Here is a 14,261-nt window from a genome sequence, read left to right as displayed (position 1 = left end):
AATGTCCACCACCCTCTGCACACTGTCATCCACAGCCAGAGAAGCCTGATCAGCCAGAGGCTGCGGCTCCCCAAGTTCAGGACCAACAGACTGGGGAACTCATTCATCCCCCGAGCCATCAGGCTGTTCAACTCCTCACAGGGGGGGAGGAGGGCCAACAGGAGAACTGGAACATTTTTATTGTTTTTTATTTATATTCATATTCTATTTTTAATTTATTCTATTTTATTTCTTATTTTATTATATTTTATTATCTTTAATAGGTTTAATGGGGTGTAATGGTGGTGGGAAATTTTGTACAGTGCTGTACGTTTCTTTGGAGATGCTAATTTCCCTGGTGGACACCCCCTAAAGGGATCAATAAAGTACTCTTGAATCTTGAATTAATAAGGCACTAAAATAATAAAGCAAACGAGCACCACTGAGTGCTACCTGCAGTTCAAACAAAAACCAGTGAGCTGGTATTCTGACCATTGTTGGTGTTCCTGGAAAAGACTTCAGGTTGGGGTTGTGGTTTACTTTGGTGAACATATGAGATACTGCCGTAATAATTTCTATTTGTACTGTAATGTTTGTTCCACTTCATATTTACAGAGCACAGCTCTGTAATATGGGAGTCAATAAAAAGTGTCCTTCAACAGTTTCTCTTCTTAGCCGACAAACTAATTACCATCTTGTGCAGGCAAACACAGGAAAGATATTGTAAATTCTATGAATATCTTAATGCCACTATCCAAAGTGCAGGGTTATGTCATCATTTCATATAATAGAAATTTGCTTAAAACTGAAGTTCATTAGGATTCATCTAAGGAGCAGAATGGGAGTGGAACATTTTGAGGACTTCCTGCTGATGGCAACAGAAAGGGACATTCTCATGAAACTAGAATCAGATGTGACTGATAGAGTAAAAGAGAACTGCAAATATTCCACAGTCTACTAACTATAAAGATTTAGGATCACTTGCTCGGCGTTGACTAATGCTGCGAGAACAAACTGGCCCGGGCTGTTGTTTTCCTTTATGCTTCATATCCAGTCATCAATTAATGGAAATGGCCTCGTTTTTTAAAATGGTGAAATGATAGCTCTTTCTGCGTGATCGGTGCTGCAGTTATGTAACCAGTGAAAAAAAAAAAGTTCTCTGTATTGTTCTAATTTGTAAACATCCTCCAACCTTGTGTTGAGATGGTGTTGAGACACGTGGTGGACTTGGATTTCTGAATTAGCGAGGATGCCTCAGAAAAATATATAGGGGTGAAGTTTAAGAAGTTTAAGGGCTCGTTGGAGACCACGTATGTTCCCAAAGATGGCACATCTGGTAATGGACCAATAGCTGTTGGGATGGCCTGATTAGCTTTTTCTCTGATAGTTTGAATTTTATCAGTGAAGAAGCTAATGAAGTCTTCACCACTAAGGGAAGAAGAGATACGTGGATCTAAAACACTGTGACTCTTGGTTAATTTTACCACAGTGCTGAAAAAATTCTGTTTTTCTTCAATTAAAGAAGAAAAATAAGCTGTTCTAGTCTTACGGATGGGATTTTTTATAAACTACCTAACAGTCTTTCCAAGCTAAAAAGTAGCTATCTACTGTATTTTACAAGAATATGACTTCCTTTCTAGTTTTCACACTTTATGCTTGAGGGTCCTAATGTGTAAATTATACCAGAGGGCACATCTCCTCTGATTTACTATTTTCTTTTTCAGGGGGGCAACAGAATCAAGCGTAATTCTCAATGAGGCCGCTGCACATTCAACATCAGAGTCAACCTCTGCAGGGCTAAGATTATAATGATTAATCCCTGGAGAAACACACGGTGGTCCTGGGATCAGCACAGGGATCGCTTCCTTACACTCAACAATAACTATGTCAGCATCCAATGGATATGGAAGAAGAAGACGAGGTCATCCAATCAGAACAGGGTATGGTCATTGGCGAAGGAACTGTCCATATCACAACTATCAGGATGTACCAGGCAGTGTTCCAACATTCTGACCTTGCCCAACCCCCCCCCCCCCCCCCCCCCCTTTTGCCCCAGCCTAACCGAGGACGCAGAGGAAAGCAGAGACCTCAATATCGTGCTCTAAATTCAATTTCCCCACGGGATGAATAAAGTCCATCTTAATCTTAATCTTAATCTTAAATACTGAGGTTGCTCCACAAGGCCATTTCCAATGGGAAACTGGCCCTATGATGAGTTGCAGTGATGGGGCCCCTGCGGACGAGGCACTGGCAGACCCCCTCGTCCGCATGATGGTGCAGGGAAGAGGACATTCTTTCTTGGTTGACTCAGGACCCTGCTATTCCACTGTCTCATGGAATTTATCACCGGAGCTGATCTCATCTGACCATCGAGCTTGTGGGGTTCTCAGGGAGACTGCCGTTTTCTGTGCCATTAGTGACTCGTTTTGCCGGACAGACTGTGTTGCACCCCTTTGTGATTTCACCACATTGCCCTATCAACCTGTTGGGGCGAGATCTCCTTGTGAGGACAGGAACAGCTATTCTGTGCGGAGACAAGGTCTTGTGGTGCAATTTCCTAATCGAATGAAACTGAACTGCTGTATGAGTGTGACACCCTCTCCAGAACAGGGGCTGTGGGCGGACATTTATTGGGGAGAACTTGAACCTTAAACCTCACCTGGTGTCGGTGTTGTGCATTGTTTCAGAGCTGGAGGTCCTGGTTGTCGATGCTAAGTCCTTTTGCCCCGCCAGTTGATCCCTATCATGTCACCCTATTTTACGACTGTGAGAATAGGTGAGGTGTATCAGGATGTGTTTAGAGAAAAGTTACAGGGAAATTGCTGAATGATTACATCACTGTGTTTGTTTGTTGGGCCTGAGGGTGTGGCTGCGCAGGTTGACTTTACTGCTGAACAAAATGAGTGGTATGAGATGGCTGAGGAAGCGTGTCCCCACGTTACCCTTGCCATCCATGCTGAACATCAGGCAAAGATCAGGCAAATTATCCAGACAGTGCACAGATTTTAATTCACTTCCTGAAACCTTGTGGTCCTTGTGTGGGGCAGATAAGAAGTCAGAGAACTCAGAGAGGAACTCAGAATGTGGCCCAGCAGGTGGCTGATATAAAAGTATAAACAAAAGTGGCCAAAGCAGGTGAAACCAGTTTGTGCCATTGGGCAACACCCTGATGTAGCAACAGTGCAGAAAGCTGTGAACTACAGTTGAAACACAACAAGTGACTGTGTCTCCCACACAAGTTAAGGGAAGGATTCTCACAAAACTATCATTTTCCTTTGACAGACACGTCATATATCTACCTCTGTCACACACAACCATGTATTAAATCAGAGAAAATCAATGGCTACCCAACTTTTACTGGGGCTGGGGGGGTTGAGGACAATGACATGTATAAGTGGATCATCTTCTACAGCATGTCCATTAATTGACCTGATCACATGGTAGGAAAGTACAAAATGATCAAATATCAGAGAGACGATCACAATGCTGACAATCCAGAGAGGCTGGACAAACTGTCCCACACTCATGAGACTATAGATAAAGATGGGATTAATAAACCTTAAACTATACAGTCAAAGACATTGTGAAAGATAGGCTGTACATATTTATCAACGTGAGTAAGGTCCGAGACCTAGACCAGTTCTCCGAGACCTAGACCAGTTCAGATAGGAACGGAGGAGGTGGAGGGCGTGCAGACCTACAAATATCTTGGGCTGTGGCTGGACAATAGGCTGGACTGGACAAGCAACACGAGGCAGCTGTACAAGAAGACCCAGAGCAGGATGTACTTCCTGAGGAGACTCAGATCCTTCAACATCTGCAGGAAACTCCTCTGGATGTTCTACCAGTCTGTGGTCGCCAGCGTCCTGTCCTACGCTGTGGTGTGCTGGGGGGGGAGTGCGACAAAAGCGGACCTCTCCAGGCTGGAGAAGCTGATCAGGTGGGCCAGCTCGGTGGTGGGGATGAAGCTGAAACCTCTGGCGACAGTGGCAGAGAGGAGAACTATTGACAAGCTGCGGAGCATCATGGACAATGTCCACCACCCTCTGCACACTGTCATCCACAGCCAGAGAAGCCTGATCAGCCAGAGGCTGCGGCTCCCCAAGTTCAGGACCAACAGACTGGGGAACTCATTCATCCCCCGAGCCATCAGGCTGTTCAACTCCTCACAGGGGGGGAGGAGGGCCAACAGGAGAACTGGAACATTTTTATAGTTTTATATTTATATTCATATTCTATTTTTAATTTATTCTATTTTATTTCTTATTTTATTATATTTTTATTATCTTTAATAGGTTTAATGGGGTGTAATGGTGGTGGGAAATTTTGTACAGTGCTGTACGTTTCTTTGGAGATGCTAATTTCCCTGGTGGACACCCCCTAAAGGGATCAATAAAGTACTCTTGAATCTTGAATCTTGAATTAATAAGGCACTAAAATAATAAAGCAAACGAGCACCACTGAGTGCTACCTGCAGTTCAAACAAAAACAGTGAGCTGGTATTCTGACCATTGTTGGTGTTCCTGGAAAAGACTTCAGGTTGGGGTTGTGGTTTACTTTGGTGAACATATGAGATACTGCCGTAATAATTTCTATTTGTACTGTAATGTTTGTTCCACTTCATATTTACAGAGCACAGCTCTGTAATATGGGAGTCAATAGAAAGTGTCCTTCAACAGTTTCTGCTTCTTAGCCGACAAACTAATTACCATCTTGTGCAGGCAAACACAGGAAAAATATTGTAAATTCTATGAATATCTTAATGCCACTATCCAAAGTGCAGGGTTATGTCATCATTTCATATAATAGAAATTTGCTTAAAACTGAAGTTCATTAGGATTCATCTAAGGAGCAGAATGGGAGTGGAACATTTTGAGGACTTCCTGCTGATGGCAACAGAAAGGGACATTCTCATGAAACTAGAATCAGATGTGACTGATAGAGTAAAAGAGAACTGCAAATATTCCACAGTCTACTAACTATAAAGATTTAGGATCACTTCTTTTTAATTTTTTAGTTCTGTTTCTCTTGAGAAATAAATGTGGCCTCTTTTTGGTGCCATCCTTTGTGCACTGCAAAGAAGCCAAATTGGACTGTTCCTCACTCTCACTAAACCTTAATTTTTTAAACTATTTTATCTTTTACTTCTTCCCCTTAGGCCTCAACAGCTTCCATACATTTGAAAAGCTTTCTCATGGTTTAGACATTGCAAAATTAATTAAAAACCCTCTCAACAACCTAAACGTTGATGTAAAATCTTGATGTTTGAAAAATTTCACCAGCTATCAAGATATTAAAACCACATGAGTGTTCTTTTCTCTTCCTTTTCCTTTTGCATGTTTTTCAGTTGATACAGGTCCTTTCATCAGGGTTTCAAGTTTGTCCCGAGTTAGAAGGTCTAAGGAGAGAGGATGTCACAGCTGTGCAGCTTGTAGAGACCTCCGAGGTAACAATGTTGTGATTCGGGGCTCTAAAGACAAAAAACTTCAAACTTCAAAATAAACTAAAATCCATTATAGGGTGCAATTGTTTAGCTACCTCTTGGCAAAAAGGTTTTGAGTTTTATTCCTGTCAGAATCAGCTTCTGTCTTTTTTTATTGTTTTGGGTTTTGCTGTACTGTTGCCTCAATGCTACACTTAGAGTCTGTATTGCTCATTTCCCTGAATTCATGTAAATATTACGTCCATGCTGTCTGTGGCTGTGTAGGTCTTCCCTGGTATTTACTGTGAATGCATCTGCATTCATGGTTGCATCTGATAGTATAGTTGATCCAGTGCAGTGATAAGTTGGACATTGCTCTCTCTTTTTATCTTTGAGCTAGGTGGTATGATTTGCTGCCATGCCTTTGTTTATGAAGGTAAAATGAACCAATAAAGCACTTCACTAAACTTGTTTAACTTTAAAAAGGAATGACATTGATCAAATGAACTTTGACCAAACCTAAAGGAAAATGGAATTCATTGATGTAGCTATGGTAAAGGAAATTGTTTTTTGTTTTTGTTTTTTTAAATAGAATTATGATGATACATAAAAGGTGATAAGCTGGACTAATGCAACAGCTGTAAAATTTCCTGGAAGACCATACAGACATGGGAGTCATCCTTTGAGCCGGAAAAAAATATAGTGGTTAATACCTGACCTCAGAATGTGGAAGCCAATAACGGGCGCTCACCAGGTTGACAAACCGGTTTTTCTGGCTCTGTTGCCTTTATCCATAGAAGGTGAAACCTTTTTGTCTCAGTGTGCAACACTGTGAGTTGTCAACAATGCAGAAATATTTTAGTGTTTTTATAGTTTTGTGTGCTTTAGTGACTATGATTTCTGGAATTGCGTTTGTGCTTCACAGCCAAAGCATCAGTTTAAATTATTTATCTCCAAAAGATTTTATGGGAAATGCTACAGTGTCCATTTCCCAGGCTTTAAAAAAGCATTTGGATGAGCTGTTGGAGGGAGAGGCACTAATTTTAAGAAGGAAGCAACAACAACAGTTTGAAAACTTGCTCCGACGATCCTCCGAACCTTATTGGACCTTTCTCGGTGGAGTTTAGTCATAACCGGAGTTGGAATGAAGTCAGAAGAAAAATCAGTGCTTCTCTTCGAGATGGAGGAAGACACAAGCCAGGTGACTGTGTCTCCAAGCACAAGGTAAGAAAAGAACTCCCACAAAGCTCTAACCTCATTAGAGTTAAAGAAGAAGAAACATTAAGTAGAACTGATCAAATGAATCCAGCTGCAAAAGTGCAAAACAGTGCATTTATTAAAGTCCATTAGCCTGAGAACGGGCATTGAGGGCTTTATCATTACGAGACACTGCTATACAATGTGTTTTTTTTAAAATAAGATACCATATTAAAACAATTAGTGATGTTTAAAAAAGCTAAACCGTGATGCACACATTCCTTGACTTACTCTAAACAGAAGATGAAAATACATATATATATATATATATATATTATATAAGTGTGTGTGTGTGTGTGTGTACATACAGTTATACAGTATTTATATATATATAAATTTTAAAATTGTATTTATTTTTAATTAATGTATTATTTTTAATCTTCAGTATTTTCATTTTAAATTGCTACCATGGAAAGTCTAAATTCTGAAATAACACTGAAGGTGCTTTAGGCAGGTTTCAATGAAGAAAGAATTTGAACAATGCTAGAAGTGTTCACACGCCTAAAACAATGTTGGGCTTCTCACTTGTTTTTTCATGAACACAGCAACAGTAATCTGATTTTCAGCACTGTCATTCTATGTTTGTCTTCCACTGCTGTTCAGCTCCCACCTGCTTTTTGTAATTTGTATTGGTGTGTTCTCTGCTTCACTGAAACCTGGTTCTCACCACATACCTCTTACCACCTACTATTTATGTATATAATGTCTTATTTGTCTTATTTTATTTTATTTTATTTAACTTATTCTAGTGTGGTCTTCTTTATGTTGATTGTCGCAGCGTCACACCATGACACATTCCTAGTTTGTGTAATACTGTGTATTACATGAACAATGGCAATAAACCTGCTTCTGATTCTGATTCTGATTCTGATTCTGGTGTTACGCCATCTGTCAACTGTTTGCCAACTGTTATACCATCTGTCAACTAGGTGATTGTCATACCTTATTACAAAAAATAGGCTTTTGCAGGTGCCACAATTCTGGAGTGAGTGAGAAAATTAGGGAGGAACCTACTGAAAAGGCATCTTGTATCCTGAGATGTTTTCACAAAAATGAGGACATTATTGGGCTTTTTTTGTCTCTTGTTTAAATATGATTTCTGTATTAATTTTGGACATCATCATGGATAGCTTTGACAGACACCCCATATGACCATTCTTGGTGTAGTTCAGACTGCTTGTATGCTTGTATTATATCTACCTTCATTACACACAAACATTTATTCATTATATATGTTACAACAAACTGTAATTACGCTAATATAATGTATCATGCTATATTATGCTTTACCTATTCTCTCCTTTACCTGTCCTCCCCCCTTCTCTTCCCTCTCTACCCATTCAGCCATCAGCAGGAGGGTCCCCCTACATGAGCCTGGTCCTGCTCAATGTTTCTTCCTGTTAAAGGGGAGTTTTTCCTTGCCACTGTCGCTTGTTTGGGGTCAGGCCCTGCGATTCTGTAAAGCGCCTAGAAACAGACGCTATATAAATAAAGATTGATTGATTGTATGCCACAATAGGTTCCACAAACATGTTAGCAAATCCTGAAAGCCATTTTTTTAGACTTGTTTTTTTTATTAAGACTAAAGTGGAAATTATTCTTTGTATTTAAATCAGGCTTATTTATCTCCTTAGGTGGCGATCATTATCCCCTATCGGAATCGGCATGAGCACCTGAAGCACCTGCTGTTTTACCTCCATCCCATGCTAGTGCGGCAACAGCTGGACTATGGCATCTATGTCATCAACCAGGATGGAGAGGGAGTATTTAACCGGGCTAAACTGATGAATGTAGGCTTTGCTGAGGCGCTGAAGGACTACGATTACGAGTGTTTTGTCTTCTCCGACGTAGATCTGGTCCCTATGGATGATCGGAACTTGTACAGATGCTTCGAATCCCCCCGACACTTGTCTGTCGCTATTGACAAGTTCAACTTCCAGCTGCCTTATAACACGATCTTTGGTGGCGTTTCTTCCTTTTCCAAGCAACAGTTCTTGACTGTTAACGGCTACTCAAACACTTACTGGGGCTGGGGGGGTGAGGACGATGACATGTATAAGCGGGTCATCTTCCACGGCATGTCCATTAATCGACCTGATCACATGACAGGAAAGTACAAAATGATCACACATGATAGAGATGATCACAATGCTGACAATCCAGAGAGGCTGGACAAACTGTCCCACACTCGTGAGACTATGGATAAAGATGGGATTAATACCTTAAACTATACAGTAAAAGACATTGTGAAAGATAGAATGTACACATTTATCAATGTGGATATTAAGGCACCATAACAATAAAGGCAAAAGAGGCAATTATAATTGCCAGCAACAACATGAGCTGGAATTCTGACCATTGTTGGCGTTCCAGGGAAAGACTTCGGATTGAGGTTGCAGTTTACTTTGCTGAACATGAGAGGCACTATCACACATATGGGAGTGAATAGAAAGTGGGTTTTTTTTGTACATATTAATTGGATGTGACTGAGCATGGAAAAATGCATCATACATTTTAATCCTCTGCTTAAATAAAAACAAAATGGAAAAAATGTTGAATGTTTCAAGATAACTTTTTCAAAAGTTGTGCTCACATTGAGGTTTATTTGTGCAGATCTGAGTCACAGCTGTATAGAAAAGAGCATTAAATAAATGGCTGATCGCAATGACCTGGATGAATGCACCGTATTTTGTGGCTTTTGTACTTTAGCCATTACACAGCTTTTAAGAATCTACATTCATGTTTAATGATTTGTTCACACCAGGAGGATCTGGTATCATTCTGTAACTAAAAATAAAATAAAATAGATTAAACAGCATTCTGTTTGACATAGCTCTTTGTTAAAATGATTTTAGTCTTGTGATGAAGGGAACGCACATTGGTTTCATGTCAACAGATTCACTTTCATTCTTTTATGAATTAAAGAATACTGAAGGTGAGGTTAAAGGTTGGAACCTTCTGGCTCCTGCAAGCAGAGGTTGAAAGTTTAAGAAGTCAGGCATGACTATGTGTGGCGAGTGAGAGGTGTAACGGTTGACGACAATGCCACCTGGGGAATTTCACCCCAGGAATTAACCAGTGAACAATCACTTTGTTAGGCACACGCAGATAAGCTTCTACTACAGAGGCAGAGACGGGATTGAGGGTTATTTGCTACAATTTTATTATTAAATCCAATATTCAACAAAAAAATTACTGTATTTGGTGGCGCCACCACTCCGTAAGAGGTTCCCTCTGGGGCAACGCGACCCACTGACACCAGCCGGCAGCCAACTGCAGCGAGAACAGCCTCATTACCATTTATCTATCAACTGAGTGAGTGGGGGAGTCAGTGACGCGCATTGCTGCGCCTTACCTGCCCAGTGCAAACTAGCGCACGCGCCCTTACGGCAAAGCGCTCTCGACGGAAGGATGGCGGGAGGAAGCACGACCTTCTGCAACAAGTAGCAAGCACACATTCAAGCACTGTTGCACTTTAAGTCATGACCACTAGAGGAAATATGCGTTAGCATGCCGTGCTTTTACCTTGGCACTGCCAAACAGCATGCTCATTCTGTGAAACAGGTTCAGATCAAATCAAATCAATCTTTATTTATATAGCGTCTTATACAATCCAAATTGTTTCAAGGCGCTTTCCAGAATCCCAGGGCCTAACCCCAGACAAGCAACAGTGGCAAGGAAAACTCCCCTTTAACAGGAAGAAACCTTGAGCAGGACCAGGCTCATGTAGCGGGACCCTCCTGCTGATGGCCGGCTGGGTAGAGAGAGAGGAGAGGAGAGGAGAGGAGAGGAGAGGAGAGAGAGGAGAGGAGAGGAGAGGAGAGGAGAGGAGAGGACAGGAGAGGAGAGGAGAGGAGAGGCACAGAAACACACGCAAAATACACACTATACAATGGGTCAGCGGGGCTGACCCATTGTATAGTGTGTAGTATAGTACTGTGTATTACTGTGTAGTATAGTACACAGGAATCATCATAACTAGTCTGCTGATGGAGGAGGAGGAAAGGAGAGGAGAGGAAACCATGACCCAGTGGGGTGACAGAGGCCTGTCAGGTGATCATTTCCGGACCCCGGCAGCCTTGGCCTATAACAGCACAGCTAAGATGTGACCTAATGATTAGACGACCCCCTAAGTATGATAATTTGTCTATCTATGATAGTAACTGGAACTACAGAATTAACAGTTGGTCGAACAGCCCAGATAAGCTGCAACCACGCCGTACCTTCATCGAAGGGGTAAAACAACTAAAGCCAGCAGGAAGCAGTGCCTTATATAAACCTTTCTCCCCATCCACCAATTAAGGCATTACCTCCATATGGCATCTGTGCGGAGGGCAGGCCATGCCCTGCCACATATGCAATATATGGTCATAAGCAAAAACGTCAATGACAGCAGTGTGATATCACTGTCATTAAGGGAGTTAGTGGGTGTTCCTGGAAGAAGGTCACCATGGTTTGGCAGCAGAGATAAAGGGTGCATGTGGCCATGCAAAATTTGTGCAGATAAAAAATGTGAAACAAAAGAGATGTTTTGATAGGAATATATTCAGCTAGCACAAAGAAAGCATTGTTTCCACCCATTTAAGCATGCCTGAGTGTGACCGTTGCATGGCATGGTTTTCAAATGTACGGTAGTTAAACATCTTTCCTTTAGGTGAGAACAGCTGAAGTCAGTTATTCTGTTGACTTAATATGCTGTACAAAAGCTGCAGTAATGTTACCAGACAAGGAGCTCAAGAAGCGCTAAGACCAGGACACATCAATCTTTTTGCAAGAATTCATATCTGCTGTCTGACCCCCGGTTGTTGTGGGGCGCTGTTGTTGCTCTGTGCTTCCTATAGGGAGCGTGGTTGGCGCGTTTTTCTTGCTCGTGTTGGCTGCTTCCACACCTACAGCTAATCAATGTGATTGGAGGCCTTTAAAGCAGCTGGCACGTGGCGACTGGTACATGGCGATCAGCTCAGATCGTGTTGGTATGGTCAGCAGTGATGAGCGGTCATGGACTTCAGATCCTTGGAACTGTCTCTTCTTTCCTCCTGAGGTCTCCACGGCTCCCTCCACCGAAGAGCTCTGTTCCTTTGCACGATTCACACACGATTAACTTCTGCACGTTTGAGCCGCACCTGCAAAGCGTGTTCCCAGCATACAGTTGTGAAAGCTCTTTTTCCCATGGGATCACGTGTCCTGTCTGTATTCCTGGGTTCTGCTTCTGAATTTTAGTCAATCGTAACTTGTGCTTTGGGGATGTGTTGAAAGCCAAAAAGCACATCCCACCACTGGCTTATGTATATCGTACCTGGGGTAATGAGCCTATTGAGCAATGCTTCTGACACTTTTAGATGAATGGCTAATGTTAGTGTCGTAACCACAGCAATGAGTTCTTGTTGCTGCTTCCCCTCTCACCTCTCCATAGAAAAGGTTGTGGGTGTGAACACCTCTACAGACCACTCCTGTTTGCTTTGCGCTTTTGTCAGATATAATCGATGTATATTTGCTGTCTTGCTACCCACTGACCACCTCATATTTCCCAGCTCCTTATTTTTCACACACCTGATGTATTTCCTGGAGGTATGCAGAGTAATTATGATTTTGAATGGAGCTCGAAGCAACATCCCATTTAACTGGTGTTTAAAAGGTAATATGCTTGTAGGAAAAAAAGAGGGATAAAGGAAAATTTGCTACCTGCTGTCCAAAAATAAAACAGAAAAGGGGTGAATTCACATCTTCCTCCCAGAAAAAGATCCATGTGGTGAAACGCAAATTCCCTCTGAGAGGAATCCAAAGATTTCATGTCTTTTTTTCTTTTTTAAGCTGAGCCTGTGCTCCAGTTTGAGCCTTTGACTGGAGCTGTTCTCCATCAATAGCTGAGAGGATTACCTTCTTTATCGGGTAAAATAGAAGGTTTCAAACCAATAGGCACTGGAATATCTATTGATTGAATCCGCGACAATCCAGGTGGACTTTCTCATATGTACAGTGTGCTGCTTCTGAGTGGGGTTCATGTCTCACCTGGGTTTCAAATAAAACCTCCTCATTAAATGTTATTTGTTTCATGCAATCATTGCTTCACTCCACCCAATCCGCAGGACTAGTGACTGGTATGTTTAAGGAAAGCTGCTTTTAATGTGTAAGAACCAGTTTTTCTGTTGGGTTAGTGCAACAGACACTGGAAAAACCTCAACAGTTTGCTCCAGGGTGCAGGGTGTGGACAGGTTTCAGTGTAACAAAGTGAAAATGCATTGGACCACTGTGTTTGCTTCCAACACAATCACATTCAACCAGACTGTGGGCTGATTTTTATAGTTTACTGAGACAGGTAATGAAGCGGCAAATATTAGCAGATAATTAGAGGCAATTAAAGTGAAAATGGGTTGTGATTAATTTCTCCCTGATAGGAGGAAGCTTGCTTCTAAGCCTACTTTCTAAACATGTAGCCAGGCTCTTCACCTTTGCCACTATTGGTTACGCTAGAGCAGAACACAGCAGAACATTAAAAAAAAAAAAAACAGGTTTGAGGAGGCTGCTTGCTAATGCAAAACTTGTTCGTCTGCTTTTTCTCCTTTGTAACCGAGGGGAGGGGATTCCTGTGGGGCGCTAAACACTCAGCCACTGAGCTGGCAACAATGCTGAAAACTTTCAGTAAAATCTTGATCCTATGTGCTTTACTCAGTGTGGTGACTGTGGTTGTGCTGCTATTCTACTACAATAGTAGCCATTTAATTTATTTACCTCAGGCTGATTTCTTGGGAAATGCCACCAATTCATTTTCCAACATTATTAAAAAACGCTTGGACAAGCTGCTGGAGAAACAGAGTTATGTCTTAAATGCTGGTCAACAGGCAGAAGAACCAGCTCCCATGGACACCTGGACCCCTGCCCTGACCACCCTCAAAACCTTATTGGACCTTTCTCGGTGGACTTTAGTCATTCCTGGACTTGGAATGAAGTCAGAAGAAAAATAAGCACTCCTCTTCAGGACGGAGGAAGACACAAGCCAGCTGACTGTGTCTCCAAACACAAGGTAAGGAAAGAACTCTCTTAAAACAATGACCTCATTATGTTTTATGGTGCTAAAAGGTGAAGACTGAATTGTATTTTCTCTTTATATGTGCACACCAATGTATTTGAATAGGTGTGTGTATGGATAATCTGAATAAGCAATTGTTTATAGACAGATCTGTATCTGTATCTGCTTAGGTGGCAATCATTATCCCCTATCGGAATCGGCATGAGCACCTGAAGCACCTGCTGTTTTACCTCCATCCCATGCTAGTGCGGCAACAGCTGGACTATGGCATCTATGTCATCAACCAGGATGGAGAGGGAGTATTTAACCGGGCTAAACTGATGAATGTAGGCTTTGCTGAGGCGCTGAAGGACTACGATTACGAGTGTTTTGTCTTCTCCGACGTAGATCTGGTTCCTATGGATGATCGGAACTTGTACAGATGCTTCGAATCCCCCCGACACTTGTCTGTCGCTATTGACAAGTTCAACTTCCAGCTGCCTTATAACACGATTTTTGGTGGCGTTTCTTCCTTTTCCAAGCAACAGTTCTTGACTGTTAACGGCTACTCAAACACTTACTGGGGCTGGGGGGGTG

General features: G+C 41.9%; 1 protein-coding gene and 1 pseudogene across 1 annotated transcript; both read left to right on the top strand.

Annotated features, from left to right (window-relative positions):
• The first annotated feature begins 6,125 nt into the window (after positions 1 to 6,125).
• Positions 6,126 to 9,326, top strand: LOC130520594 (beta-1,4-galactosyltransferase 1-like). The gene is made up of 3 exons (XM_057024288.1): positions 6,126 to 6,201; positions 6,453 to 6,625; positions 8,293 to 9,326. Exons 1-3 carry the CDS (start codon positions 6,126 to 6,128, stop codon positions 8,953 to 8,955), a joined length of 912 nt encoding a protein of 303 aa, XP_056880268.1. The 3' UTR covers positions 8,956 to 9,326.
• A 3,940-nt stretch (positions 9,327 to 13,266) lies between these two features.
• LOC130520595 (beta-1,4-galactosyltransferase 1-like) lies at positions 13,267 to 14,257 on the top strand (annotated as a pseudogene).
• The last annotated feature ends 4 nt before the right edge of the window (positions 14,258 to 14,261 follow it).

This window comes from Takifugu flavidus, unplaced genomic scaffold (assembly GCF_003711565.1).
Source record: "Takifugu flavidus isolate HTHZ2018 unplaced genomic scaffold, ASM371156v2 ctg437, whole genome shotgun sequence".
Taxonomy (NCBI): domain Eukaryota; kingdom Metazoa; phylum Chordata; class Actinopteri; order Tetraodontiformes; family Tetraodontidae; genus Takifugu; species Takifugu flavidus.
This window is presented reverse-complemented; position numbering and strand designations above follow the sequence as displayed.

Coding starts and splice junctions, on each gene's coding strand:
- LOC130520594 (XM_057024288.1), top strand. CDS start 6,126: ATGTGGAAGCCAATAACGGGCGCTCACCAGGTTGACAAACCGGTTTTT. Junction 6,202..6,452: donor GTTGCCTTTATCCATAGAAG/GTGAAACCTTTT, acceptor AATTTTAAGAAG/GAAGCAACAACAACAGTTTG. Junction 6,626..8,292: donor ACTGTGTCTCCAAGCACAAG/GTAAGAAAAGAA, acceptor TTATCTCCTTAG/GTGGCGATCATTATCCCCTA.